General features: G+C 61.8%; 4 protein-coding genes across 7 annotated transcripts in view; 3 read left to right on the plus strand and 1 right to left on the minus strand.

The window, feature by feature from the left end:
* Positions 1-21: 21 nt before the first annotated feature.
* Positions 22-4,194, plus strand: SNCG (synuclein gamma). Of its 4 annotated transcripts, XR_013378002.1 has the most exons (8): positions 22-37; positions 589-846; positions 1,469-1,510; positions 1,767-1,894; positions 2,571-2,755; positions 2,880-3,063; positions 3,686-3,757; positions 3,916-4,194. XR_013378002.1 is itself a non-coding variant. In XM_077895270.1 (5 exons), the coding sequence occupies exons 1-5, from the start codon at positions 726-728 to the stop codon at positions 3,934-3,936; spliced, it is 384 nt and encodes a 127-aa protein (XP_077751396.1). In that variant the 5' UTR covers positions 589-725; the 3' UTR covers positions 3,937-4,194. The 4 variants fall into 4 exon arrangements, 1 of the variants encoding a protein (XP_077751396.1); XR_013378000.1 differs by having other exon boundaries at positions 2,571-3,063; XR_013378001.1 differs by lacking the exons at positions 3,686-3,757; positions 3,916-4,194 and adding an exon at positions 3,237-3,671 and having other exon boundaries at positions 2,571-3,063.
* A 2,768-nt stretch (positions 4,195-6,962) lies between these two features.
* ADIRF (adipogenesis regulatory factor) lies at positions 6,963-9,128 on the plus strand. Its single transcript, XM_077895273.1, has 3 exons — positions 6,963-7,123; positions 8,675-8,737; positions 8,937-9,128. The coding sequence occupies exons 1-3, from the start codon at positions 7,063-7,065 to the stop codon at positions 9,038-9,040; spliced, it is 228 nt and encodes a 75-aa protein (XP_077751399.1). The 5' UTR covers positions 6,963-7,062; the 3' UTR covers positions 9,041-9,128.
* A 10-nt stretch (positions 9,129-9,138) lies between these two features.
* Positions 9,139-16,849, plus strand: FAM25A (family with sequence similarity 25 member A). The gene is made up of 5 exons (XM_077895272.1): positions 9,139-9,281; positions 13,211-13,406; positions 14,283-14,956; positions 15,860-15,922; positions 16,670-16,849. The coding sequence occupies exons 3-5, from the start codon at positions 14,884-14,886 to the stop codon at positions 16,801-16,803; spliced, it is 270 nt and encodes an 89-aa protein (XP_077751398.1). The 5' UTR covers positions 9,139-9,281; positions 13,211-13,406; positions 14,283-14,883; the 3' UTR covers positions 16,804-16,849.
* Positions 16,850-24,808: 7,959 nt separating this feature from the next.
* The window catches only part of GLUD1 (glutamate dehydrogenase 1), a 34,360-nt gene continuing 31,194 nt past the window's right edge, over positions 24,809-27,974 (minus strand). Inside the window, exons 12-13 of the mRNA XM_077895271.1 lie at positions 26,793-26,855; positions 24,809-26,213 (exon numbers count right to left, since the gene is read on the minus strand). Coding sequence (XP_077751397.1) covers positions 26,094-26,213; positions 26,793-26,855 — 183 coding nt within the window. The 3' untranslated portion in view covers positions 24,809-26,093. The remainder of the gene's footprint in view (positions 26,214-26,792; positions 26,856-27,974) is intronic.

The raw sequence follows: 27,974 nt of genomic DNA on the forward strand, positions 1-27,974 counted from the left end.
CACGGGAGGTGTGGGGCGCAGGAGGCGGCTGCAGCACGTGCGTCCCCGGGAGCCAGGAGAGGAGCACGGGGCGGAGCGGGGCCACGGGAAGGGGGTCAGTGGCCGGGAGCCTGCTGCCCGTCCCCGCTGGTGGCCGGGACACGGGGGGCACCTCAGGCCTACTCCGCGCCCTTTGCCCCAGGCTGTGGGAGCCAGCAGGTGGTGGAGACAGACAGGGATGGGGTGTCCGGGGTGGGCGTCAGGGGTGGCACTGGGGGCCGGAGGCCGGGCCACGGGGAGCCCTCCTTGCACCCTCTGCTGGATCCTGGGGGGTAGGTGACCGCGGCACTGGTGACTCACCGAGCAGCCCAGGCTGGTCCTGCGGGAGGTTGGCCAGTGTTGCCTGACCGGCCCGAGGACCCTGACCCCCGCCCTACCTGGGACGCTGGTAGCAAAGCCACCTCCCCTCTGAGCACCTCTGTCCCTGGGGGGCAGACACTAGCCCCGGGCCTGCCAGCTCCAGGCAGGGGGGTGGGTGGGGGATGCATAAGGGCCGGTGAGGGACGAGCCGCCCAGCCCCCCCGCCCCCTCCCCCCCTGCTCCCAGCAGCCCCGCCGCCGCCGCCGCATCATCAATATTTCACGGGCGTCAATAAGAGGCGGTGGCGGGGAGGCGGCTGCAGCAGTGCTGGCACCAGCTCCGGCCACCGCTCCCCGCGACACTCAGCCTCCTGCCCTGCCCACACCATGGACGTCTTCAAGAAAGGCTTCTCCATAGCCAAGGAGGGCGTGGTGGGCGCTGTGGAGAAGACCAAGCAGGGGGTGACGGAGGCGGCTGAGAAGACCAAGGAGGGGGTCCTGTATGTGGGTGAGTGCGGCAGAGGCAGGGCGTGGCAGGGCAGCCCTGGGGCTCAGCCTCAGCCCCCAGCCCCAGGGAGGCATGGGGGGGACCCGGCTGTTGGAGCAGGGTGCCAGGCCCTGGAGCCCCCGTCCCCTGTACCCCAGCCCTAGTGTCCCCCGTCTCTGCTCTGCCCCTCTGCCCCCCAGGGTCCCTGGGGCAGGACAGCGAGAGGGCAGGCAGCCCGCAGACACGCCTGTCTGTGCACACACACGTGCAAGGGGGCACGGATGCAACCCAGGTCCCTGCCCCAGCACCCCTTTCAGGCTCCATGAGAAGCCTCTGGGCCGAGCCGGCAGGTGCTCAGCACCCAGGGACCCACCCTGTGGGGGGGCAGGGGGAGGAGCCCGAGCCCCGGGGTCCTGGGCAGCCACCCACCCACTCGGAAGCTGGTGACTCAGCTCTGTCCTGCGCCACTTCCTGGCAAGCTTGGCCTCTGGCAGCCCCCTGCCCGTCGCCCCTGCCCGGCGGCCACTTCCCATCCATCCCCTTCCTCCAGATGCGGCAGGAAGCAGCCTTTGAAGGGACTGCCGCTGACCCCACAGCTTGCCCAGCTGTTCTGTTTGCCCTGACGCCCCCGTTTCCTCCCCAGGAGCCAAGACCAAGGAGAATGTGGTGCAGAGCGTAACCTCAGGTGAGGAGCCTGGGACAGGGGCCGCAGGGCCAGGACCTCCAGGGGCCCCGGCTGGTCCTGAAGCCCCCAGCCCAGGGTCCTTACCCGCAGCTGGGACCCAGAGCCCTGCAGGGCCTCCTGCTGCCCCAGGGCTTCTCTGGGGTCACGGGGGTGGCCCAGGGCCTCCAGTTCTGAGCACTTGGCCGGCCAGGCCCCAGCTGGGGGAAGGGCGGGGCGCAGGAGGACAGGGCCCAGCCATAGCCACGTCCCCTTGCAGTGGCCGAGAAGACCAAGGAGCAGGCCAACGCTGTGAGTGAGGCCCTGGTCACCAGCGTCAACACGGTGGCAGTCAAGACAGTGGAGGAAGCGGAGAACATCGCCATCACCTCCGGCGTGGTGCGAAAGGTGGGTCCCCGCCCCAGCTGGCCCCTCCCGGGAGGCTCAGGAGCAGCCCCACAGCCCCCCCCCACCTCCAGGGAAGCGCGGGTGGGGGCACCGCGGGACCTCCAGGCCCCTGGGTGTGGCTGCTGCAAAGTGAGGCTCCTCCCACGTGCTCCTGGCCTCTGCGATGGGGTGATGGGGCGCAGCTCACCAGGGCGAGCAGGGTCCCCCGGCCTCCTGGGCGGCACTTCCCCGGCCACCGGGCTGCAGGGGGTAGGGGGGGAGCGCCCCCTCGGGACCCCGCCCTGCACCTCCTTGCCCACGGGTGCGGGTGCAAGTGCAGGTGCGGGTGCAGGTGCCGGGGCACTGCGGGGGTGGTGCAGGGCAGCCTGGGGTGGGTGGCCAGCTGGCCAAGCAGGCTCAGCTTGGAGCACTTCACACTTATTAACTCGTTTAATCCAAAAAAATCCCCGGGGACAGGGCGTGGCTGTGAGGTGGGGTGGCGAGGGCCTGGCTGCGGGGCGGGGAGCTCCGGTGACCGAGCATTGGGGACCCAGGCTTCGGGGGAGTGCGGGGCCCTGGGCGCCCACCCTCAGGACCAGCCCAGGGCCCCATGTCCTCTGAGCGGCCCGCCCCTCGCACCCTGGTGACCCCCGTGGCCCCGGTGACCCTGTGCCTACATGGGGGGTGGGAGCTCCAGGCAGGGGGGCGCCCCAGGAAACTTCCTCCTGGATGGCCCTGAGCACCCAGCAGGCTGGTGACTATCGGACCATCATCTGTGCCTCTGGGCACCACCCGAAGGTACTCCAGGACCCAGGCCTGTCCGACCCCCAACCCCCAGCTAGGGAGGCCCTGGGGTGTGGCGAGGGCCTGGAACGAGGGCTGGTGAGTACTGGGGGGCGCCCCGAGGGAGACATTCCCTGGTGACACCTAAAAACCAGTCGGATGCCCACCCAGTGAGCCTCGGGGGTGCAGCACCGCCTGACAGCTCTCCACCGGCCGGCCTCAGGTGCCACAGGGCAGCGGGACAAGGCAGGTGGCCGCCACCCTTTGCCCAAAGGCCTGCCCCACGGCTGGCACAGTCTGGTGTCCTTTAAAGCCCCTCGGGGGCTAAGACTGGGATCCAGGCTGATTACCCCGGCTGGCGCTGCGTGCAGCTGTGCCCCACCGCCCCCCGGGGCAGCCCACCTTAGGTGAGTATGCGGCTGGGGCAAGGGAGCAGGACGCAGGCAGTGGGAGGACTGGGTAACCCCTGCTGGCCCCCCGCGGCCCCGCTGAGCCCAGAGCCCATCTAGGAGGCAGGGAGAGAGAAGGGTGCTGTCGGGCTAGGGATGCGCCTGGAGCAAGCCAAACCTGATCCCTGCAGGCCCCATCGTCTGGGCTCCAAGGCCTTGATCCGGGTGCTCAGCCTCCCTGGCCCCATGAACAGAGATGACATACCCCTCCTCCGAGGGTCACTTAGGGGGCAGTCGGACAAGGGTGTACGATCCTGTGACTCAGCGATGCTGAGGGTGGGGCCAGGCAGGCTGAGCTAGGGTTTCAGGGCTATGCCCACCCACCACACCCCACTGCACCGCACCCCACCCCACCGCACCCACTCCACAGGACCGTGCGCTGCCCAGGAGCCTGCGGGGAGCGAAGCTGGGCTGCAGGGCACTTGGCGCCCCTGCGGTGGCCCCCCAGGAGGCGCTGTCGCTCCCGGGGTCAGACGGGCCTCATACTCCGTCACCTCCCGCCCTCTACCAGCCGCGGCGTTCGAGCCCTGGTTGTGGCCGGCCTCCGCACAGCCCACATGCTCCCCTTTGCCCCCCGCAGGAGGACCTAGAACAACCTGCGGCCCCCCAGGAGGACAAGGCAGCCAGAGTGCAAGAGGAAGTGGCTGAGGAGGCAAGTGCTGGGCTCCCAGAGGGCCCTGGGCCTGCTTCCCCGCCGGGCCCCAGAGCGCTCGGGGCAGCCGCATGAGGTCCCCCCAGGAATGACCCCCGGCCCCGTCCACGCGGGGTGGCCACGTCGGGCTGTGTGTGAGGGTCACTGTCTCCCCCCAGGCCAAGAGTGGAGGAGACTAAGGCACGCAAGTCAGCCGCGGAGGCCCCAGGGAGCAGCCCTCCGCCTCGGGCCACCCTCCCTCAGAGCGCCCAGCCCTGGAGCGAGACCTGGGTGCCCGTGTCCCTGCGCCCACACCCAGCGCCCCACAGGCCTGTCCGCCCAAGCTGCCTCTGACACCTTCCCCTCCGCCCCCTCCCTCCCTCGAGGCCTCCGACCTCCGGCCCCTATGACCCCACAGATGCTGCTGTGAATTCAAATAAATTCCAACTAGAACTCAAGCCCTCCACGCCGGCCTCCCGGGCCTGGGCCCCCTCGGTGCGGCCGCACCCGGATCGGGAGCTGGGCAGCCTGCCGGGGCTCTGGGAAGCAGGCCTGGGGCCAGGTGCCCCGTGGGCAGACCCTGGGCATTTCGGGAACCTCCTGAGAATAGGCACCCTAGAGGCAACGGGGAGCCCACACAGTTGTGTTTTTACGTGGAGGGAGTGGCCCCCTGTGGCTCCCGCAGACAGCCCGGCGCTGTGCCCCGAGCCCACGGTAACCAGAGCCGCGCCGCTAGGCCCGTGGCAAGGCCTCTGAGCGCTCCTGGCACACGCCTGACCCCATGGCTCCTCCTGCCGGGCCCCAGCCAGCCTGGGCTGGGCTTCCTCGTCCGTCACCAGAAGTCGTGTCCAGGATCATTAGAAGAGAGGACCTCTGAGACGCAGGAACACAAGCCTCCACCTTGAAAGTAGTAAAAATGAGCCCCTCCCAGGTCTGAGCACTTCACCTAATTTAATCCTCAGGACAAACTGTTGGTATGACCCCAATTTCCCCAAGAATGAACTGAGGAACGGAGGAACAGAGAGGTTAAATAACTTGTTTGAGACCACAGAGCAAGGCAGCCTGGGCCTGGGCAGACGCCAAGGTTGCCTGCTTCCAGAGCCGCCCAGTTAACTCCCATGCTCTGCTACAGCCACCCTGACGGTGTGGACTGGCGTGCTTATGGCAGATGCCACCCCTGCCAGGGTTTCAAAACAACCTGGGGACCAGGCTGGCAGGTGCCCTATATGAAGTGCTATGGGCATTGTGCCCGGGGTCCTGTTCAGAGGCAGCCGAGGGGCTCCTTCCCCTTTGGCACCCAGTCGCTCTGGGCTCATCTAGGCGACTTGCCCCAAGCCTCCAGCCAGAGCTGAGTCCACGCCTGCATTCAGCCACTAGGGAGACCACCCCTTTGACATCCTGCCTCAGTGGTGGCAAGCAGGGGTCAAGGCCAGCCCTGGTGACTGGAAGCCAGGCAAGCACAGCTGAGCAGGGTTGTCTCCCAGCCTGCTGGCCACGGGCATCCGTGGCTGAGGAGGCAGAAAGGAGCAGAGGGCTGCTGTCCCCCCAGGCCCCCAAATCCCACCGTGGGAGGAGTGAAGGGTCTGGAAGAGCTTCAGGGCAGTCGGGGTGGGTACTGCTCCTAGGTGAGCACACAAGCAGGCCCGTGCATGCCTGGGAGCGTCCACCTGGGGCCTGGGCGTGCCTGAGAGTTCTTTGGACTGTAAGAAGAAGAGAGGAGGGGCAAGACCAAGAAGGTGACTGGCGGGGGGGTGGGGGGGACACCTAGACCCAGCCCCTGTGGACAGTGCACCACTAGGCTCCCAGGGCCATCTGCTTCTGCTGAAGGAACCTAGAAGGGTGCCTGGTGCTTAACTCCTCCCCTGCACACCTACTCAGGGCCCGTTCCTGGGCTCAAATGCCAACCATCTATGTGTGCCCCGTCCTGGAAGCCTGTAACCCACCCCATGGCACCTGCAGTGCTCTTAGCCTTTAAAACCCCGTGGGTGTGGGGCCTGGGTGCCTCAGTGGTTGAGCCATGGGTTGGCTTCCACCATAGGCATGGAGCCTATGTTAAGAAAAAAAAAAAAAAAAGGACCCCTACTATGTGCTGTGGGCTCCTGTGGCTGTGCCCGACTTTCCTTGAGGAACACCTGGTCCCCCCGTACCCCTCTTCTTACATGAGGAGCCCGGGGTGAATGGCCCAGTGGAAGGACCCCGCCCCCCCACCGCCGAGTGTGGGGCATCCTCCAGCCCCTTTAACCCTCCCAGTAGCACTTTGGGGAGACTGTCTCCTCTGTCTGCCCATCAAGGATGGGGTACACTGAGGCTGGGAGAGAGGGACTTGCCGTGGGGGGTATGTGAACCCAAGTAGTGTGACTACGGTGCCTACCGCCTGAGCCGCTGGGCCGGCCCTATTCCGGCCCCCTCCTCCCCCGCGTTAGAGCCCGCGGGAGCGGACCGTAGGCGGGGCCTGCAGACGGGGCGGGGGTTGGGGGGGGTGGGGAGCGTCGGGGAGCGAGCTCCGCAGGGCTCTGCGGCTTCCGCACAGGTGGTCACCGCTTCTGCAGCGCGCCCGGGGGAGGGGACCTCAGGTACCCGAGGCTCGTCCCGCCCAGCTCGCAGGCCCCTGGGGACCCGCGATGGAGACCCCGGCCAGGGCTCCGGGCGCCGCCGGGACCTGCCCCCTCCCCGCCCTGCCTGCTGCGGCGGGTCTGCGGGGGTGTCTGCGGGGGGAGGTCTGCGGGCGGGCCGGGTGGGGGGTGGGTCTGCGGGCGGCGCTGCGGGGTCCCCGCGGGCAGTGCGCATCGCCGCTGGGCCGCTGCCGGGCTTTGGGTCCACACCCAGCGACCGGATTCCAGGCCCCGCCTTGGGACGTTGGGTGGGGCCGCGCTCGCCCCCGTGCCTCAGTTTCTCCCTACACACCAGCACCGCCCACTTCCCGAGGTTGCCTGGAGCCGGGGCCGCGCTCAGCAGCCGCTCCTGCGGGATCCCAGCCTCGAGGCTGCGGCCACCGCATCCTGGGGGTCAGGCCGCGGGCGCCCCGCTACTCCAGCCCCTCTCTGCACCCCCGCCCCACCCCTGCACCCCTCGGCCCCTCCAGACCCGGTGGGGCCGCCGCCCGGGCCGGATGCGCAGGGAGGGGAGGGTTGGGGGGGGGCTGGAGCGCGGCCCAGTCCTCCGGGGCGGGTCTGCTGGGAACCGCCCCGTACCCCCGCTCCCCCCTGCCCCCCCACTCCCCCCCACCGCGCGGGGCGGGCCCTCGGGCACCTTATAAAGCGGCGCTGCGCGGGGCCCAGGGCGACCGGCTCCAGCACCCAGCGCCCTCCCGGAGCGGAGCCCTGGCCATGGCCGGCAAGGGCCTGCAGGACCTGAAGCAGCACGTGCAGGGGGCGGCCCAGGAGGCGGGTGAGGACGCCCGGCTGCGGGCCCAAGGCGGTTGGGGGGGGCCCTGCCCAGGGGCCCGGGCTGGACAGGGTGCCTTCCGTGGGGAAACAGGGTACCCCAGGAGTTCCGCGGACGGGCATCGCTGGGAGCCGGGGCGGAGGCTGCACGGGGCACCGGCCCACCCCATCCGGAGCGGCCCCCGGTTCCTAGGGGAGGGCGAAGGCCCGGGGGGAGCGCCCGGCACCCCAGAACCATCTCTGCCCCCGACTCTGCGAGGCGCACTGGACCCGATGGAGTGGTGGCAGCGGCCCAACCCCGGCCTTGTCCTGTCCCCCACCCGTTTCCTTCCATGTCCTCACCCCGAGGGCCTTCCTCCCCTCGCCCCAGAGGGTAGGTCCCCAGCCTTGTTTCTCCACCTCCAGCTCTTTCCTCCTCAGGCCTGAGGTTCCGTGGCTGCAGGGGGGCTGGGGGGGGCGGCGGGCTGGGGGTAGGGAAGGTGAGGAGCCCGCCCCCCCCCAGCTGCTCCTCCAGTCCCAGGTCAGCCTCCCTCTGGACTCCAGTTCCCAGTGTGTCCGGCCCATGTCCCAGTCAACAGATGACACCCAAACTAACTCCCTCCTTCACCAGGGCCCCAGTTGCTGAGGGGCCCCCTCAGCACTGAGGGAACCCCACAGTCGCTCCCCTGGAACCAAAGTGCTACCAGGAAGCCAGTGTACAAGGCCCTTCCTTCCCGGCCTCACCTTCCCCATCTGTGGCCCAGACTGGTTCTGTCACATAGGCCAGGTGGGGAGGCTTTGGGAGCCAGACCCAGGGCCTGCCTGACGCGCCCCCACCCCCCACCCCCCGGCCCAGAGTCTGAGTAAAGCAGGTTCTTTCCTGTTCAGCAAAAAGGATGAGTCAGAGCTCTGGAGGCCTGAGCCACTTGTCTGCTCACCCAGCAGGTGGGACCCACTTGAGCCCCTGGAAACCCTGTTCACCACAGGCAGGAACTCGGGTCCAGAGGATATGGCCTGACCTTGGAAGCGTCACCTCTTCTCCGGATTTCATCTCCTAATGCCTCCAGTTGCCTGCCCACCGAGGCACTAGCATCATTGCTTGTGTGCCCTCTGGGGCAAGGCACGGAGACAGGGGGAGAGGGCCTCGCAGAAGTCGAGTCCCCAAGCACGAAAGGTGGCAACTGAGGCATCTGCATTAGGCTTCTGGGGAGAAACTGTGGAAAAGGGGACAGGGTCCTTCCTGTGCCATGCCCAGGAGCAGCGCCAGCCCAGATTCCAGCTCCAGCCTCCCTTGGGATACTTTTCTCTGCAATCCTGGATTTGGGAAGAGAAGCAGGGCAGAGGGGAGGAGCCCAGAGTTATAAATAACCACCAACACCCCAGAGGCAATGGAAAGGGTGCCTGTGCCTCAAGGGCTGGATAGCCTTAGTCAAAGGACTTTACTTCGATGGCATCGGACCCTTGGGCCTGTAGGACAGGCTACTCTAGAGAAAGAACAGATGTGGGGGAGCAGGGGTGGGGCCCTGTGGTCAGCATTGTGGCGACAGGGTCTAAAGGCCTCATCTCTCTGTTCCAGTGACTGCGGCAGGAGCGTCGGCCCAGCAAGTGGTGGATCAGGCCACAGAAGCAGGACAGAAAGGTCTGGCGGGCTGGTGGGCAGGAGGGTGGGCGCCCCAGCACAATCCCCACCCTGTGCAGCCCTCGCCCGGACACCCCTCTGCCCTGAAGGCCCTCTGCCCACACTGCTTCCTGGGGATGGTGACCCAAGCCAGCCCAACCCTCCAGGGCTCTGGTTCCCGGGGCCTGGCTCTCATCTGCTTTCTCCTTTCCTTCCCCAGCCATGGACCAGGTGGCCAAGTCCACCCAGGAAACCATCGACAAGACTGCTAACCAGGCCTCTGAGACTTTCTCAGGTTTTGGGAAAAAATTAGGCTTCAAGTAATGCCAGAGGGAGACATGGATGACTGGCCTCCAGGCCCTGAGCTGCGGCGAGCCTTTGGCCTGCTGCCCTATTAAAGCCCTGGTTCCTACCTCGTGTCCGCTTCATGCCTCTCCACAAGCTGGGCCCAGCCCTCTGTGCCTAGAGCTGAGCCCCCGTATCCAGAAACCCCGCCCGGACAGCCAGAACTCAGGCCGACAGTGTCCAAGGGTCTTTGCCCAAGGTCTCAACTGCAAATACAGAGGTACGCGTGCCTCCCGCTGCCATCTGGGGCCACCCTGTCCCCCATTCCCCAACGGCTCCCCCCACTCCGGGAACCCCACCCTCCTAGGAGGGGACACCAGGGCCCCTCGGGCTCGAAGGGCTCAGCTCAGGGGGGAGGGGGGCGAGGGGCTGCAAGGGCAGGGGCTTCGGGAACTGCTCCCTGGACCTGGGCCTGGAGGCTGGGAGCACAGGCTGGCAGGACCTCGGGTCGCGGGGCCCTGGAGACGACGCGGAGTCGCAGGAGCAGGACTTCAGCACCCCCACTCCCCCCGCGGGGTGTTTACGCACCGACCCCACCCGGCGGTGAGTCACCGCCAGGCCGGGAGGCTGAGCGCGCCCGAGCAGCCGCGCCCCAGTGGGGGGGGGGGGGGGGGGGGGGAACAGGCTGAGGGAGCCCCGCCCACGACACGCCCCGGGAGCCCGCTGGAGCCCCGCCCACCATACGCCCGGGGCCGGGGCCCCGCCCACAACCCCGTAGCCCCGCCCACCACACGCCCCGGGAGCCCGCTGGAGCCCCGCCCACCACAGGCCCCGGGGCCGGGGCCCCGCCCGCCGCACGCCCCACAGACCGCTGGAGCCCCGCCCACAAACCCGCCCACCACAGGCCTCGGGCCGGGGCCCCGCCCACAACCCGTAGCCCCGCCCACGACACGCCCCGGGAGCCCGCTGGAGCCCCGCCCACCACAGGCCCCGGGGCCGGGGCCCCGCCCGCCGCACGCCCCACAGACCGCTGGAGCCCCGCCCACAAACCCGCCCACCACAGGCCTCGGGCCGGGGCCCCGCCCACAACCCGTAGCCCCGCCCACCACACGCCCCGGGAGCCCGCTGGAGCCCCGCCCACCACAGGCCCCGGGGCCGGGGCCCCGCCCGCCGCACGCCCCACAGACCGCTGGAGCCCCGCCCACAAACCCGCCCACCACAGGCCTCGGGCCGGGGCCCCGCCCACAACCCGTAGCCCCGCCCACGACACGCCCCGGGAGCCCGCTGGAGCCCCGCCCACCACAGGCCCCGGGGCCGGGGCCCCGCCCGCCGCACGCCCCACAGACCGCTGGAGCCCCGCCCACAAACCCGCCCTCCACAGGGCTCGGTCCGGGGCCCCGCCCACAACCCCGTAGTCCCGCCCACCACACGCCCCGGGAGCCCGCTGGAGCCCCGCCCACAAACCCGCCCACCACAGGCCCCGGGGCCGGGCCCCGCCCATAACCCGTAGCCCCGCCCACCACACGCCCCGGGGAGGGGCCGCGGTCCCGACGGCAGGAGGGGTCCGCGGGGCGCGACCCTGGCCCAGCGCCCCTGCCTGGCGCCGCCAGGCCCTCCGTGGGTCCCGCAGCGCCCTGGGGCCTCGGGCCCGCAGGTTGGTTCCCCCGCAGCACCTGCCCACGCAGGCGACGCCGGCCCGGGACGCCCGCCTCCCTGGCTCGGGGCTGCCCGGTGGCCGCCCTCGGGCGCAGCCCTGCTCTACCGGCCCCCGTCCCTGCTCCCGGGACCCCAGGCGGTGGCGGGTCCCCATCGGCGAGTCAGCCTGCCCAGGTCTCCCCCAGGGCCAGCCCGGCCCCACCCCTGGGTCCCTGCTCCCCGCCTAGTGTGCTCCTGAGGCTGCTCCCCGCGGCCCACGGGGAGGCCGGGGGGTCTGCGAGGCTGGGGTCCTTCCAGCGCCTGCGGGAGCCCGCCCCCGGTGGTGCAGGGTCGGGAGAGGTCCTGGGGCCACGAGGGGGGCTGGGTGGCATCGCTCCGGCGGCGTCCCTCCCCTGGTGACCCAGATCCCTCCTGACCCAGGGCTCCGCGGAAACTGCCCCAGGGATGGGGGGGCCCAGCTGCGGCCAAGGAGACCGGGGAGCGCACCTGGGGACCAGGGGGCCTCAGGAAAGAGCTTTCCATCCAAAAAAAAAGGAGAATTTCTGTGGCTGGAGGTGATGCTTGCAACCTTGGCGGCCACTTGTAACCAGGGAGCAAGCCTGAGGACAAGCCAAGGTGCTGGGAGCGCAGAGCAGGAAGGGAAAGGAAGGGAGGCCCGGGGCCCCAGTTCCTTCAGTCAGTCCCGGGGCGCATCCTTGCACCCACAAGAGGATGTGGTTCCCCCGTGTTCAGCCCTGAAGCTTCGTCTCGCTCCCTGCCCCCTGCCCCCTGCCTCCCTGCCCCCTGCCCCCTGGGCCTGGGCCTGACCCTGCTCCTGCCCCCCAGGACTTGGCGCGTGCAGCTCCCTCCCCCCGGAGGACTGCTGCAGGGGAGAAGGCTGCGGCCACTGCACCTGCTGGGTCTTGATCAACCCTTCCATTAGCGATTCCCCCAAATAATTCCTGATTCTACAGATTCCAGTCCCTCATGGAGCCAAACAACATTACGTTGTGGGGGGTGCCTGGTTGAGCAGCTGCCTTGGGCCCAGGGCGTGACCCCGGGGTCCTGGGATCGAGTCCTGTATCAGGCTCCCCGCCAGGAGTCTGCTTCTCCCTCGGGCTGGGGCTCTGCCTCTTTCTGTGTCTCTCAGGAATAAATAAAGTTTTCTTGAAAAACAAAACAAAACATTACATTTCAGTTCCCCTTGACTTCTCAGCTCTGATTCCTGTTAAATTACAAAGTACATAAGAGACAAGGAGCAGGATTTTCTATTTTCCACTTTCTCTCTTTAACGATTTATTCACTATAGAGACGGAGAGAGCCCGAGGGCCGGCTGCTGGGGCAGGGTGACGCAGTAGCCCTCTGCAGCCGGCGGGCACTGAGGAGGAAGAGAGAACCCGCGGCGTTCATCGGGAAGCCCCTGTCTTCCCGACGTGGGAGGCTGTTGGGAATCCCAAGTCCACATCCGAAGTACCGGTGGGATATTGTCTGGGAGGGGGCCAGGGCCCGAGGCCCCCCACGCTCCTCCCCGCAGAGTTGGACCCACGTGCGCAGCCCTGGCCCCGCAGCCTCTTAGAGCCAAGCCGGCCTCGAGGAGTCCCAGCCTCCGGGCTTCAGCCCCTGCCCTGTCAGGGGCATGTTTTCTCTGGGAACGCGGGGCTCCTCCGCAGTCCCGCCCCTCCCCCCCAGCTCCTGGGCCTCACCTTCCTTCTTTCTTCACGTCCTCAGTTCAAGGACTTCTGGCTGGAGGGCCATCTAGTCTAGTCCCGGAGCTGCAGGCCTGTCCCCCCACCTGCACGGGCCCCACCGCACTTCCTCGCCTTCCCTCCTTGCTCCTGCCGGGCTCCCCTGCTTGTGTCCTGGCTCCTGGCTTGGATGTGTGTGGGGCTGGCGGCCTTCGCCGTCCTCCTCCTCCTTCTCCTCCCTATGGTCTCCAAAGGAGAAGGGCGACTATTCAGAACTAAGCAGCTGCCCCGCTGCCTGCGCTCTGGCGTGCTGAGCCTGCGGGCTGCGTACAGGGAATCCACCTGCGCCCACCTGCGCCCACCTGCTCCTCCCCGCCCCGCCCGGGACCTGCCCCTGGAACTGCCTCAGCAGGCCTCCCCCCTCAGCCCCAGTTGAGTTCAGTCAGTGGGGAATATTCTGGAGAGCAGAGGGGAGGGCAGGTACTTATTCCTCCCACACCCTCCTCCTTGCTCAGTGGCTGCTGCTCCTGTCCCGGGGTGGGGGGCTCCTAGAGCCACGGCCGTCCTCGGCATCCATACGGGCCCAGGATGACCCTTTTTTTTTTTTTTTAATTTACTCACAAGAGACACAGAGAGAGGCAGAGACACAGGCAGGGGGAGAAGCAGGCTCCCTGCGGGAAACCCCATGCGGGTCTCGATCCCAGGACCCCGGGGTCACAACCTGAGTCCAAGGCATATGCTCCACCGCTGAGCCACCCAGGCGTCCCCAAAATTTGACATTTATGACACTCACAGCTCAGCTCACAAAAGCAGGTGTCCTGCTCTAAACGTAAGACAGCCCCGAGGACTGGAGCATTTAAAATAAACATGTTTTATTTTTATTTTTCAGATTCGCTAATTGCTAAGTTGGCAACTTGTTATTGGAAACATCGGTGCTCCGTGACTGGGTGATGTAGCCAGTGGGTCCTTTGCCAAATGAGCTGTTGACCACATTCCACTGGGAGGATTAGTCGGCTCCTTTGAAGGCCTGACTGTCCCGCGGGAAAGGCTGGATGTGACCTGTGACTCAGGCCAGGCAGGCCCAGGTGCCCGTGTTCCCAGCTGCTCCCTGGGGCCTCTTCCGGGGTGGCACCAGCTGGGTCATCTTCAGCCTCTCGCAGGCCGTGCCGCTGGGCCTGAGGCCTTGCTGGAGCCCAGCCCTGCGTGGGAGCGCCGTGCACAGGCTGAAAGCCGGAGCTGGAGCCCGGAGGCCGAGGGCAGCAGACCTGGGCCAGGGCACCGCGATCTGGGCCCGGGCCGTCCAGGGCAGCCGGGCCTCTCCAGGCTGCTGAAGGCCCCCAGCTCCTGTGGGGAGGCCGAGGGGGCCCTGCCCACAGCGCGGGCCTCCCGGCACCAGGCAGGAGTGTGGGGGCCGTCAGCCCGTGGCACCCGGTGGGCAGACACTAGTCAGGCCTCACTCCCTGCCCTGGGCCTCGTGGCATCCACAGGGACCACAGTCCCAGCCCTCTGCCCCCGCGACCAGCCCCATGCGCTGGTCACCCCGGGGCTTGCCGCCACGCGGCCTCCCCTAGACAGCTGCGACGAGGGGCGGGGAATAGAGTCCTCTGGAGCTTGGCATACGGTCCCCGACTCCCAGCGCCACGGCCACGAGGGCATGGCTGTCCCCATTTTATAGACGTGGAAACTGAGGCTTCGGTTGGGCCCGTGACTAATGGGTGCTGCGTGCGGCACGTGGCTGGGGCGTCTGTCCATCCCGGGTAATGAGGGACGCAGCCTGGCCCTTAGGCATGTGACAGGTCAGGGCCGGTAGAGTGGCTTTCTGGAATTCTGGCTAGGGCTGGGCACACCTTGCCCGGTGGTGGTGGGTCCCCCTTCTATCCCCCTAGGGCCTCCTGGGGGCGCGCTGACCTCGCAGGGCCCCTCCCAGAAGCCTCGTCCCATGCCAGGCTTTCTCTGTGCAGGGTGCTGGGTGCTCCTGTGAGTCGCTCCCTGCCAGCCAGGGGCCACTGGCTTTCCGGTCAGTGCTGTGTCCTCCTCAGCCTTGGGCCAGGCACCGTGATGACCCCGCAGGATGAGCCCCACACACACTCATGAAATTTCCAGTGAAAGCTGCAGACGCTGCAGGCTGAGTTCCTGGGCCCGATGGCCCCGCTGCCCTCGCTCCTGGGCCGAAGGGCCCCCCAGGTGGCCAGGTGCCCGGGCCCTCAGGCCCCTAACTAGGCCATCCTGGGCATCCCGGACGGCGGGCTGGAAGCCCGAGGCCCAAGTGGGTGCGCAGCCCCGCCCGGCCTCCTGCCTCCCCAGGCACCCAGGCCGCGGTGGGGCAGGGCCTTGTCCCGAGCTGACTCCGTGGGCCCTGGCGGGTCCTGGCCCGGTGTGCGGGGTCTCGAGGCCAGAGGGGCAGGGCTGCAGTCGGAGCTCGGGGCCCCACCCGGCCTCTTTCCCACCCCTGCGCTGACTCACCCCTGACCCACTTGGCGGCCCGGGCGCAGGGCCAGGCGCCTATAAAGGCAGGCGGGCCCAGGCCCTGCACCCTGCTCAGTTGCCACCTGTCACCGCGCCATGCTGGGAGGCCTGGGGAAACTCGCCGCCGAGGGCCTGGCCCACCGCACCGAGAAGGCCACCGAGGAGGCTGGTGAGGACCCCGAGGCTCCTTTCTCCCTGGGCCCTTCTCCCAGGGCTGGGCCTGTTGGAGGCTGATCCCACACCCCCTGGGGGGCCCTGGCCCCGCGAGGATGGGGCGGAGGTGGCTTGGGCGGGATCCTGAGCGGCCGTGGCCCCAACAGGCCTCTGTGGCTCAGACCCGTCCCTGGGGCCTGGGACGAGGGCAGGAGGGATGGCAGCACAGGGGAGGCCCCGGGAGGTGCTGGGAGGGCCTCGATGGCTGGGACCCTCAGGCATCAGAGTAGCCCCAGACAGGAGGGAAGAGCCGTTTCCACCTGGGCCATCGGTTTACAGCTTCAAACGGAACCGGGCGACTGGGTTCCACGTCGGCCCTGGGGCCAAAGGCCATTTCCAATTTCTCTAAAGTCCTCAGCAGCCCCTGTCTGTCCACAGACACCGCGACTGTGTCGGGAGGCCAGTCCAGGTCCCCCCGGTTGTGCCTGGCCGCCCGCCACCCGCCCTGTGTCATCTGCTGGCCTCAGTGGCCTGCCCTTGTCACCGTCCCCCAGCCCCTGCCGCGGCCCGACTCCTGACGCCAAAGCCTTCCGGGCTGGCTGCTGCCCCCCAACTCCAGACACCCCTTGGGGGTCTGTTTCCCTCCTGCGGCGTCAGGCGGGGGCGGGCCCGCACCCCAGAGGTGCCCTGACCTGGGGACAGGCCGCCCTTGGCCCCAGGCCCCTTGGGGGAAGGAAGGAAGGCCTGCTTGTGCTTCCAGCCGCTGCCAGGCAGGGCGGGCATCCAGGTGTCCGCTGGGCTCTCAGGCTGCTGCCCCCGCCCCACCGGGTCGCGGATGTAAACCGGGGAGTCCCGCCCGGGGTGGCGCCCGGGATGCCCTGGGCCACGGGCTCTCACTCTGGGCTTCTCATCTTTCCAGTTCACGCCGTGGAGGGAGTGGTGAAGGAGGTACTAGAGCACGCCAAGGAGGCCGGAGAGAAAGGTAAGAAAGGTAGGGGTGTGGGGTGCGGGGGTGGGGGGGGTGGCGGGGGAGGAGGGCGGCTGGAGGAGCCGGAGGGAAGCGCGGGTAGGAGCGCAGCCCGGGCCAGCAGGTGAGCCCCGCCTTAACCCTTTTGCGGGGAAGGAGGCCAGCCGGTACCCCGCGGCCACCCCGGAGCAGGGGCGCCCCCCCAGAGCAGATACAGTCCCCATCCTTTCTGTGGAGGTCACAAGGTGACACACACCCATGGCAGCACACGTGCACGCGCACTGGGTCCCTCCCATGAAACACTCCAGTTGTGTAAGCGTGAGGTGACAGGCGGGCCAGGCACCCAGTGGCCACAGACATTGGAGTGATGGAGGGTCCGGGGCCAGGGGTTGGGGTGAGGGGTCGGGGTCAGAGATCGGGGTCAGAGCTTGGGGTCAGGGCCTGGGTCAGAGCTCGGGGTCAGGGCCTGGGTCAGAGCTCGGGGTCAGGGCCGGGGTCGGGGCCGGGACGCCGTTCCCGTGTCCGCAGTGGGCAGCGGCTGGGAGAGTTGGGGTGGCCCGTGAGTGGGGACCAGCCCGTGACAGCCCAGGTGGGCCCGGTAAACCCCCCAGTACGGACCCTCCCAAGCTTCCGCCATAAAGGAAGGGCAGTAGAGCGGCGCCGGGAGGATGCCCCGCGACCTGGGGCTGTGGGACCTCCAGCTGTGGCACCCCCCTTCCCCGGCTGCTGCCCTCTCACTGCCTTGCTCCCTGCCTCTGCCAGCCGTCGCCGATGCCCTGAAGAAGGCCCAGGACTCCGGAGAGAAAGTAGTGAAGGACGTCACCGCAACGGTGACCGAGGCCGTGACGGGCGCCGTGGCCCACGCTGTGGAGGGCCTGGGCCCGCGGGGGCAGTGAGCAGGCCTGAGGGGCTCCCGCGCCTCAATAAAGGGCCGCCCCACCAGCTTGTGGCCACTCCTTCCTGGGGCAATGGAAACACAGGCCCCCCAGGTCCCCGCGGGGTGGAGGCCAGCCTGCGGCGCCCTCTGGGTCACTAGGTCCCCGCCCCATACATCTCTCCCAGAGCCACGGAGCTTGGCTGGTCGTCAGGGGCGGGGCTACCTGTCCTAAGAGATGGCTTGCCCAGACGCTGCCCGGGGCCCCCGACACCCTGGGGCCCCCGACACCTCACTGCCCCCCAACACCCCGGGGCCCCTAACACCTCACTGCTCCCCAACATCTCACTGACCACCGAGACCCCAGGGCCCTGACACCTCACTGCCCCCCAACATCTCACTGCCCCCCGAGACCCTGACACCTCACTGTCTCCCGAGACCCCGGGGCCCCGACACCTCACTGCTCCCTGAGACCCCGGGGCCCCGACACCTCACTGCTCCCCGAGACCCGGGGCCCCGACACCTCACTGCCCCCTGAGACCTCGGGGCCCCGACACCTCACTGCTCCCCGAGACCCGGGGCCCCGACACCTCACTGCCCCCCGAGACCCCGGGGCCCGACACCTCACTGCCCCCCGAGACCCCGGGCCCCGACACCTCACTGCCCCCCGAGACCCCGGGCCCCGACACCTCACTGCCCCCCGAGATCCCGGGGCCCCGACACCTCACTGTCCCCGACATCCTGGGGCCCCGACACCTCACTGCCCCCTGACACCCTGGGGTCCCTGACACCTCACTGCTCCCCGAGACCCCGGGGCCGATACCTCACTGCTCCCCAACACCCTGGGGCCACCGACACCTCACTGCTCCCCGACATTCCGGGGCCCCGACATCTCACTGCCCCCAACACCTCACTGCCCCCCGAGACCCCAGGGCCCCGACACCTCACTGACCCCCGACACCCCGGGGCCATAGACACCTCACTGCCCCCTGACACCCCGGGGCCCCCGATACCCCAGTGCCCCCCAACAGCCCCGGGGAAGGCGCAGAATCGGGCGCACACGCCCCTGGGGCTTCTGTGAGCCGTCCCCGTGGAGGATGGCCGGCAGGCTCACTCGCGGTGCTTCGTGTTTGGAAAGGGCCCCGGAGAAGCACGTGTGGGGTCAGACAGTCACAGACCCGGTCAGGTAGTTATGGGCCCCGCTAGCTGCCCCAGCCCGGTCAGGCCCCAGGAGCCAGCGGCCGAGAACGCCCAGCCCTCTCCGCGCCCCGAGGGGCAGCACCCACGAGGTAGACGTGTGCGAGCGGCACCTAGCCTGGCCTTCGGCAGGGAAACATCGCTTCCTTATCTTGCCCGAAGTTACTGGTTCTTCACAGAAATTGGACGAAAAGATGTTTTAAGGAGCATGAGAGTTGGTCATCACATTTCTGGCTTTTTTAAAGAAGTGGCTCCTAAGTCGCGAACAGCCCCGGGAACATCTAGCGTCCTGGCGTGGAGCCTGTGCCGCCACAGCTACATCTGGCCTTCGCACCTTGCTTTGGGCCCTGACGACTTTTGAATTCCCCAGTCTAATCCTAGCTAGAGAGAGAGGGAGGGGGAGCAGGAGGGAGGGAAAGGGGGAGAGGGGGAGGGAGAGGGAGGGAGGGGAGGGAGGGAATCGTGGGAGGCAGTGTAAACTGGAGAATTCCCCTTACTGAGACTGTCCTGCCGGCGTGCACAGATAGGCCTAGTGGGGGACACCGGATCACCGCGGCCTGGAGCTAATAGCGAGCGTTGGCAACGCCCTCACACGCCCGGCGGACTCACCTGGACGGTGGGCTTGGCTCTGCTTAGTGGGCTTGGCGCATAGTGAGTGCCGACACGCGGACTTCTAGTGTATTGGAAACCATATCCCAGCTTGAAGAGCGGGACCCTGCCCAGATGGCCACCAGTGGGGACTGGTTAATGACTGTTGCACGTGTATGTGAAGTGGCATTCCCACGACTCTCACGGAGAACGAGGGAAGGTAAATTAGAAGCTATGACATACGTATGTAGGAAGGGTTGGTTTCTGTAAAGCAAGGTCATACTCGTGGAAAAAGAGAAGAAAATTGGTAGCATGTACACAGCAGACGTACTGAGAATTTCATGTCTGTGTCCGTGGGAGCAGAAGGAGCTTCCTCCCTTACATGACAGGTCGTGATGCTTGAATTTAAGAGAAAGCCGACATGACACACACAGATTTTAAAATGTTGTTGAGGGGGCACACACTGGCTTAGTCAAGGTCGTTTGCTGCTGAAGAGCTTGCTACTCAGAGTTTATTGGTTTGAAACATTATTTACCACTTGGTGACAGGATGAGTGAAGAACAGAGCATTTAGAAACTTCTACACTGAGGAATGCCTGGGTGGCTCAGCGGTGGAGCATCCCGGGATCGAATCCCGCATCGGGCTCCCAGCATGGAGCCTGCTTCTCCCTCTGCCTGTGTCTCTGCCTCTCTCTCTCTCTCTCTCTGTGTGTCTCTCATGAATAAGTAAATACAATCTTTTTTTAAAAAAGGGACATTGCCTGGCCCTCCAGGAGTGTGATCAGCAGATGGTGCTTGTTGAACAAGGTAAAAACCAGCTCTGGTTGTTGAACTTGCATGGCAAGTTGTATGTGAACTAGTCACAGGAAGCAGGATCACATGCCTAATGCTGATGCATTAGATTAACAAACAAACAAATCGGTCCTTTGCCACAGGGGGCTGGAGAAGCACTGCCCACGGTTCCTTAACTTCACCTTGTAGCGTGCTGTTCTAGAATAAGTGCTTCTGTCATTTTCTCTTCACTGTGCGTGTTGTGCACCGAGTGGTATGACATCAGCCTCAGACAAGGTCTATCTAAAGGTATGTTTATAAAAAGCAATAGATAGTGAGAAGTTGGTGAAGTGGGTCCCTCCAAAAATTCTCTCCTCCATAAAAGTAATGAGAAAACTGGCAAAAATATAGTCAGAATCAACTCTTTTCAGAATTCTTAACCAAAAGTGTACGGCAATCCCAGGAGCATTTATGTAAAACCAATTAAAAATAAACAGGGATCCCTGGGGTCTCAGTGGTTTAGCATCTGCCTTTGGCTCAGGTTGTGATCCCGGATTCCCGGGATCGAGTCCCACGTCGGGCTCCTGCAGGGAACCTGCTTCTCCCTCTGCCTGTGTCTCTGCCTCTCTCTGTGTCTCTCATGAATAAATAAATAAAATCTTAAAAAAAAGAAATCTCTGTCCAATCATTAGCTAACCATGAAGCTATCTGGATAGAACCTTCAATGGCAAAACACAACAAAGAAAGCAGACTACAGAACTAGTTCAGGAAAGTCATTAAACTAACACTCAACAACAAACACCAACAAGATATCTGCGGGGAGGGCAGTGGAATCTGATTTCAGGGTTGCCACATTACATCACTTAGTATGTCTAGTTTTCAGGAAGAAAAAGATATGCAAGGCAAGACATTATGGCACATTTGAGGGGGAAAAATGGAAACTGTCCAAAATATTGGACTTACCAAAGACTTTTTTTTTTTTTAATTTTTATTTATTTATGATAGTCACAGAGAGAGAGAGAGAGAGAGGCAGAGACACAGGCAGAGGGAGAAGCAGGCTCCATGCACTGGGAGCCCGACGTGGGATTCGATCCCGGGTCTCCAGGATCACGCCCTGGGCCAAAGGCAGGCGCTAAACCGCTGCACCACCCAGGGATCCCTTACCAAAGACTTTTAATCAATTGTTTTAAACATGTTCAAAGAGCTAAAGGAAAGCACATCTCCAGAATTAAAAGTGTAAGACCAATACCAAATAGGTATAGAAACTATAGAAAAGAATGAAATAGATATTCTAGAGTTGAAAGTACAACTGAAATAAAACATTCATCAGAGCGCTCAGCAGCAGACCTTAGCAGGCACATGAAAGAATCCGTGAACTTGAAGACACGTCAAATGAGGTTCTCTAACCTGAGGAACGGAAAGCCAAACAAATGAACAAAAAAAAAAGAGGATTAGAGATGAGTGCATCACTGTGCACAATGGGGGTCCTCGAGGGAGAGGAGAGAAAGAGGCAGGACGAGTACTGAAGAAATAACAGCTGAAAACGAATTTGATGAAAATGTAATAACCCGATACTTCCACGAAGCTCAGTGAACTCCAAGTAGGAAGACGCAAACACTGCACACCAGGCATAGCCCTAATCAAACTGTTCAAATCCAAAGACAGAGAAGAATCTTGAAACAGAAAAGTAAGTCATCACATGAGAGAGAGGCTCAATGACATTCACAGGTGACTTCTCATCAGAAACCGCAGAGGCCATGGGCAGGAGGGTCACCTCCTCAAAGTTCCCAGGGAGACGGTGGACCAGCACCCACAGGTGTCTGTCCTCACAGGGCCACAGTCGGATTAACCCATTGGACCGCCGCTCCCTGCTGCCGACCCTGCTGTCATCAGGGACACATGGTGGACCCAGGCCTTGGCCTGTCCCACCAGGGTCACGACCCGCAGCAGGGTTGCAAAGATCCAAACACCAGCAGGTGCCGCACCCCCCCCCCCCAAGCCCCCGGACCTGTGCAGCGCTCTGTGCAAGCTTCCCCAGGACACTGTGCTTATGGCAGCACTGCCTCCACTCCGCTTACAGGACACCGCCCCAGAAACTTTGGCCAACAAGGCTCCCTGGACGGTTCCAGGAGTTCAACTCTGAGATAGTGGGTTTTTTTTTTTTAATTCCTTCATTTATTTTTAATTGAGGTGAAATTTACATACCATACAATTAAGTGTTTTAAAGTGTCCAGTCCAGTTATGTTGGCAAATTGAATTTAAATTTAAAAAAGGTAAAAAAAAAAAAAAAAAAAAGCACAGTCCAGTGGCACATACTGTATTCACAGTGTTGTGCAACCATCACTCTTAGTTTTAAAACTTTGTTATCAGGATGCCTGGGTGGCTCAACAGTTGAGTGTCTGCCTTCGGCCCAGGGCGTGATCCTGGAGACCCAGGATCGAGTCCCGTGTCGGGCTCCCTGCAGGGAGCCTGCTTCTCCCTCTGCCTGTGTCTCTGCCTCTCTCTTTGGGCCTCATGAATAAATAAATAAAATCTTAAAAAAAAAAAAAAAAACTTCTTTATCACCTCGGGGCGCCAGAGTGCTCAGTGGGTTGAGCATCTGACTCATGGTGTTGGCGTGGGTGGTGATCTTGGGGTTTGTGGGACCGAGCCCCGTGTACCCCCGTGTACCGCTTTGTGCTCAGTGGGGAGTCTGCTTGGGATCCTCATCTCTCCTGCCCCTCCCCGCACTGGTGCATACACTCTAATAGATGGATACATCTTTAAAAAAACTAACCAAACCGAAAATTCCCTATTACACCGCCTCAGCAAAGACCCCACACTCGTAGCTAATCGCTCCCCAGCCCCCGGCAGCATGAATCGGCCTTTTGTATCTGTGGACACCTGTTCTGGGACAGCACATATGCTTTGTTACGAAGAGGTCTATCAATTGCTTTCCCCACATCGATTGAGATGATTAGGTGGTTTTTCTTTCCCTCTATCCTATCAGTGGAGTGTGCGACTGTTATCTTACGTGGTGCCACCCTTCCATTCCTGAGCTAAGTCCCACCTGGTCGTGATGTGTAACACCTGTCGTGAGCTGCTGGGTTCAGTTTGTCAGTGTTTTGCTGGGTATTCTTGTGTCCACAATTGTAAGGGATATTGGCATGGTTTTCCTTTTTTTGTGAGGTCTGTCTGGCTTTGGTATCAGAATGCTGGCCTCATAAAGTGTTTCATCTTCCGGAAGAGTTTGAAAAGGAGTCGTGGTGACTCTTCTTTAAACGTTTGTTATTGTTCATCAGACCTGTGTAACCTTGGGTTGGGCGATGGCATCTTAGCTCTAACACCTAAAGCACAGCAACCAAAGATAAATGGATTTGACTCCATCAAAAAAAAAAGCAACATATGTGTTAAAGGACACCATCAAAAAATTGAGAAGACACATCAACAGAATGAAAGAAAATATTTGCAAATCCTATCTGATAAGGGTCACACCCAGAATATAACAAAGAACTCTTAGAAGTCAACCACAAAAAGATAACCCAATTAAAACAAAACAAAACAAAACAAAACAAAACGGGAAAAGGATTTAAATAGAATGAAAATGAAACATTTGAGGTTGTTGCAAGTGGCTGCCCCTGCGGAGTGGAAGCCGGGGGAAGCCGGGCGTATAGATTTGGAGGTACAAGCTGCTGTTCACAGTAAGACTCGAAATTCTCAACAGGGAACCCCGCAGGGGACACTTGGCAACGTGAATACATTTTTGATCGGCATATCCAAGAGATGCCATCGGTTCTAATGGGTAGAGGCCAGGGATGTTGCTAAACATCCTACAAAGCAGATCCCACGACAAGGAACTATGTGGCCCCCACCACCAACAGTACAGAGGTTGAGATGGACTAAATCACTGTGTGAGCTTTGAAAATAAAGAAGCCAAAAAAAAAAAAAAACAAAACAAAAAACAAAACAAAAAACCAAAGAAGCCAATAAAAGTTATTTGTGAAAAAGAAAATCATTAACAGGGATCCCTGGGTGGCGCAGCGGTTTGGCGCCTGCCTTTGGCCCAGGGCGCGATCCTGGAGACCCGGGATCGAATCCCACGTTGGGCTCCCGGTGCATGGAGCCTGCTTCTCCCTCTGCCTGTGTCTCTGCCTTTTTCTCTCTCTCCCTGTGTGACTATCATAAATAAATAAAAATTAAAAAAAAAATCGTTAACAAAGCAAAAAAAATTTTTTTTTCACGGGGTCCCTCTGCAAGGTCTGTAGCGGTATCCGCATGCGCTGTTTGAATGTGTAGCGTGGCTAAGAAAGTCTACGGGGGCCTTGGGGAATAGCGAATTTACTTAAAGCCAGGGAGTTAAGAGGCTAAGGTTTTCTTAAAAGAGTAAGTAAGGTTTTCTTAAAAGAGTAAGTCCCCAAATCTAGGGAGTTGCCAGAAGCAGTGCTTCTATTCCTGCCAGACAGGAAGCTTCTGCGTCTCACTTCCCTAACCCTCACCTATCGGGGTAATTAGACTACATTCCAGAGCAGGGATGCTCGAGGCAGCAGTAAAGACTCCAGAGCATTCTGCGCGTGTAACTGGGGCCACGTGCAGCTACCTCGGAAGCAATTCCCTTTAGAGCCTTCTACGCAAGTTCTCAGAAGAATGAGAAATAATAAGCTGGGCAATTTCAGTGAAGCGGAGAGACTAATTGACCAGCATTTTCAGGTCCAAACCTCTAGAAACCAAGCAGACACCGGCAGTCTGCTGGCTTTCTGGAGCCAGCAGGCACCATCCTGGCTTCTGACATTAGCACCAGCAACACATGTCGCTGTGGATCTTCCCTCTAAGAAACCACTATAAATAGTCCTAAGGTCAGCCGAGGGCCACCCGGAAGACCCATCATCCCCCTTTCACGCGACCTGAACCCACTGCCCAGCCCTGGATTGCTCCCCTCCCCCTACTTCAGCCTCTGCCCAGAGTGCAAGTGGACAGACCAGTGGGGACGGCCTCCGTGTCCCTGGTGCCGGGGGTCTTGTTTACCTATTGCCTAACTCAGGCCTCAGTACTGCAGATGTTCTGGGCAGAACTGGGACAAAACAGAGTCCGGCTGAAAGCTGAGCCCCAGACTTGGCAGCCAGGTGACTGGTAGTCAGGTCTGGGATCTAGTTCTGCTGACAGCGGTCAGCAGTCCGTCTAAAGTGGTTACATGCTGTGGCTAAGTCATTAATTAAAAACCCTAATCAATGAAACGCTCCTCTACTTAAAAAGACTAAAAATTACTTGAGCGTGTCAGCTTTCAGTACTAAAACCTCTGCCAAGAGCCATCGATATTGTTCAACAGAATGAAACACAGAAGAATTCAAGAATAAAATCTGGACGGCTCGTAATACTGTGGGAAGAAATGTTACACAGGTAGTCGTTTCAAAAACTTTAGAGACCCGACTTAGTTTCATTATTTCCTAAAAGAGTTACTATCAAATATAAAAACACAGAAACACGGGAAGCATAAGCTTTGGAAAAGGTAGACTTTTAATAACTGCTTTTATCACCAGGTTAAGTCATGCAGTTACAAAGTAGTTAGAAATTTTGAAAGGATATTGTTTAAAAAAAAAAAAGCTCATTCTTACATAAATAATATCTAGTACTTCATTGGGACACTACTGTTTAAAAGGCCCTCGTGAAATAACTCCCAAACAAAACACTCAACCCAAGGATGTTTCCAGCCCAGTGGTAATGAAGCTGCGAGCAGAATTCAGGCCTCTCAGGGGATGCCGAGGCAGGCCGAGTCGGGGCCCCTGGCAGGGCTCGGAGCCGCCAGCTAGACTCCAGAGCGGGAGTCCAAGTGGTTTTTTCTGGGACGCTCTACCTGAATTATTGTTCAATTAGACAACACAGATCTTCAGAAGAGAACAATTAATTACCATGATAAGGAGGTTACTGCACTCTTTGGACTCTACGTCGTAACTGCGGTTAGTAAATTCTGACAGTCTTAACAAAAATAGCCTCCACCATTGGCAGGTGTGAAGATAACTTAACTCTCCATTGGACTTATTTTTTTGCTGGACAACAATACATGACTGATAAGCTATAAATGATACTGTTTTATATTATAAAAATACTAGCTTCTTTTCATTTATTATGTTTATAGGCATTCACTGCTCGAGTCAAGGTTAGGCTTGGTAAGTGATTAAAGGCAATTTTATTACAGCAGCATGTACTTATTTTATTCTAAGAGAATAAAATGCATAAAGAGAAACAGCTTTTATCTTTGTTGCAATCTGTAAAACTGAGTTATTTTGCTGATGTAAAATACCAGTAAGTCACTTGAGGACCATGCCACCCTCTGAAAATGCCCCACACCTGCTGCTCAGAGGCGTCAGAGCTACCGCAGGTCTCAGACTCGTCCAGAGCCGAGGCAGTGAGCCACTGGCTGCTGCTGGGCAACAGGTGCATTCCCGCCCCAGGATCTGCCCTGGGGGTCCCACCTTCTCAGAGCAGCCGAGGAGCAAGGCAGCACAGCTGGAGGGAAGAGACCTTCCATTTAAAGGCAAAAATACCCAAATGGCTCTGTGGCACAGGTCGTTTCTAGTTCCATATTCCTCGGCCGGTACATGATCCCCTAACCTTAATTTCTTTTTCTCAAAGGGGCGGATTTGGACTGATGTGTTGAGCGTGATGTCCATTTATCTAGTAAGTCGAGAGAGCACGCGCGAGAGATTTCTGTGGCTACATGTAAACTTGTGAAGGGTCTGCAGACGAAGGGGGGAAGAGGGCGGTGAAGAGGTCAGCCAGGTGTCTATGTGAAGGTCACCCCAGCTTCATTGTAGACCTTGAAGACCTTCTCAATGGCATTGACGTAGGCGGCCGTTCTCAGATCCAAGCCCAGGTTGTACTTCATGGCCGTGCGCATGATTTGCTGGAAGGCAGGAGGAGACAGTGACACGGGCGTGAGCCGAGCAGCCCCACCCCGGGGAGGCCGCCCCTGCCTTGAGCTCGGTACGCTGCTAGAGGCAGCAAGCTCCCTGCTGGGCCCTGCGAGCATTCCACAGAGCTAAGGATGCTAGGACAGGGTGCCCATGCCTAGGCAGTCTTGTGAGGGTGCTTGGGCGTGCAGACTGTCTACTCTAAAAGGGTGAATTTAGGGTGTCAACTACTAGCTCATTAAAAAGACCGAACAACAAGCACCACCAATAACGTCTGCCTGCGCGATTTCAACTTAAAGCCACACAGAATCTGAACGAGAAATTAGGAAAACTGGACTCAAATTGTGTTTCAAGTCCTGAATTAAGGACCTAGTCACCCTTTGCCTACGCTCGTTCTCTGGCAAGGGAGCCTCCTGAAGCCTGCAGGGCGACCCAGACGGCCGGTGGCGGGGCATGTGCTAACCGCCGAACCTCACAGTGGCCCAACCTGCAATTACCGGTTCACCCCGGGCCCGGCAGGGAAGTGTATGAAGCCCCTGGAGACCCTGCCCGTCAGGGGCACCGGCACCTACCCGGGCGGAGCGCTCCATGGTGTAAGCTAGGCCAGAGTGCACGATGTCCTTCTCGGAGGCGCCCTAGGGGAGGAGCAGACGGTTAACATGGCCACGCACACACGCTCACCTGGGAGCGCAAGGACTGAGGTCGGCACACAGCCCTGCCCCGCGGCCCCTGGACGGCGGCTTCAGTGGTGGCGGTGTGGCCACCATTTACTCTTCATTCCACGTGACGCCAATAGTCACCAAGAGGATCCCGGGGGGACGCCGCACGCAGGACGGTGGGGTGTGGGCCCAGGGCAGAGGAGCCTGGCCTACTCTTCCCGGGCTCCGCACTCAGCAGTGCTACCCACGCTGTGCCCGTCACCCCACCCAGCGGGGCTGGCCGCGGTCAAAGGCGGCGGCTGCGAGAGCTGGGCTGTTCCAACCCAGGGTCCTCGACCACAGTAAGCTCGCCTGCCAACTACTCCTCCCATGATTCATTTGCTTCATCAGACTCCTCTAGGCAGTTGTTTCCAGCCCCACGTCAGCTATGAATCCTGCCACGCCGGCTAGAAACTCAAAACAGGGTCACCCACCAAAGGGGGTCCAAGCTGCCCTCCATCGCGAACATTTGCGTCACGTCGGGAGGCGCGCACCTGTCACCCCTGTATCAAGAGTGCCCGTGGCAGACTCTGTTCTGTCCTATCAAGTCACAGGAAACAAGGCGCTTCCCGGGTGGGGCATGGATTCCCACTCATGCACTCCTCATGGAACACTTGTGGAGCCCGGCCAGGGGCTCCTCTAGGCCTGGGGGCAGAGGGATTGTCCTGCCCTCAGGGACCAGTGTCCCGGTGGGGGAGACGGCCAACACCCATGCCTGATGGAGGTCATTAGACCCCGAAGTGATCCAGCGGCTGCGGCTTGGAGAAGAGGTGACGGAGTCGCAGAGGGCGAACGGAAGGAATGGCTGCGGAAGGAGAGGCCCGAAGCTGTGGGGTCTTAGGAGGCGAAAGAAAGGGATCCCGGAGGCGCCGTCGGCTGTGAGAACAGGTGCTGCGCCGGGAGAGGACAGGAGGGTGCCGGGGGTCCGGGTGGGGGTGTCAGCAGAGGGGAGCGGAGGGGAGGGACTGCACGCAGGTGCACGACTCTTAAGGGCGTTGCTATGAGGGAGACAAACAAGAACAAAGTCGGGAAGGGGAACCAGGATTGAGGCTGTTT

Source organism: Canis aureus, chromosome 4 (assembly GCF_053574225.1).
Source record: "Canis aureus isolate CA01 chromosome 4, VMU_Caureus_v.1.0, whole genome shotgun sequence".
In the NCBI taxonomy this organism is placed as follows: domain Eukaryota; kingdom Metazoa; phylum Chordata; class Mammalia; order Carnivora; family Canidae; genus Canis; species Canis aureus.

Bases quoted from the DNA above. Each gene is read 5' to 3' on its own strand.
- SNCG (XM_077895270.1), top strand. From the start codon at position 726: ATGGACGTCTTCAAGAAAGGCTTCTCCATAGCCAAGGAGGGCGTGGTG. The intron at 1,511-1,766 runs GTGAGGAGCCTG...GTCCCCTTGCAG, and splicing joins GGTGCAGAGCGTAACCTCAG to TGGCCGAGAAGACCAAGGAG. The intron at 1,895-3,685 runs GTGGGTCCCCGC...TGCCCCCCGCAG, and splicing joins CCTCCGGCGTGGTGCGAAAG to GAGGACCTAGAACAACCTGC.
- ADIRF (XM_077895273.1), top strand. From the start codon at position 7,063: ATGGCCGGCAAGGGCCTGCAGGACCTGAAGCAGCACGTGCAGGGGGCG. The intron at 7,124-8,674 runs GTGAGGACGCCC...TCTCTGTTCCAG, and splicing joins GGGGGCGGCCCAGGAGGCGG to TGACTGCGGCAGGAGCGTCG. The intron at 8,738-8,936 runs GTCTGGCGGGCT...TTCCTTCCCCAG, and splicing joins CACAGAAGCAGGACAGAAAG to CCATGGACCAGGTGGCCAAG.
- FAM25A (XM_077895272.1), top strand. From the start codon at position 14,884: ATGCTGGGAGGCCTGGGGAAACTCGCCGCCGAGGGCCTGGCCCACCGC. The intron at 14,957-15,859 runs GTGAGGACCCCG...TCATCTTTCCAG, and splicing joins GAAGGCCACCGAGGAGGCTG to TTCACGCCGTGGAGGGAGTG. The intron at 15,923-16,669 runs GTAAGAAAGGTA...TGCCTCTGCCAG, and splicing joins CAAGGAGGCCGGAGAGAAAG to CCGTCGCCGATGCCCTGAAG.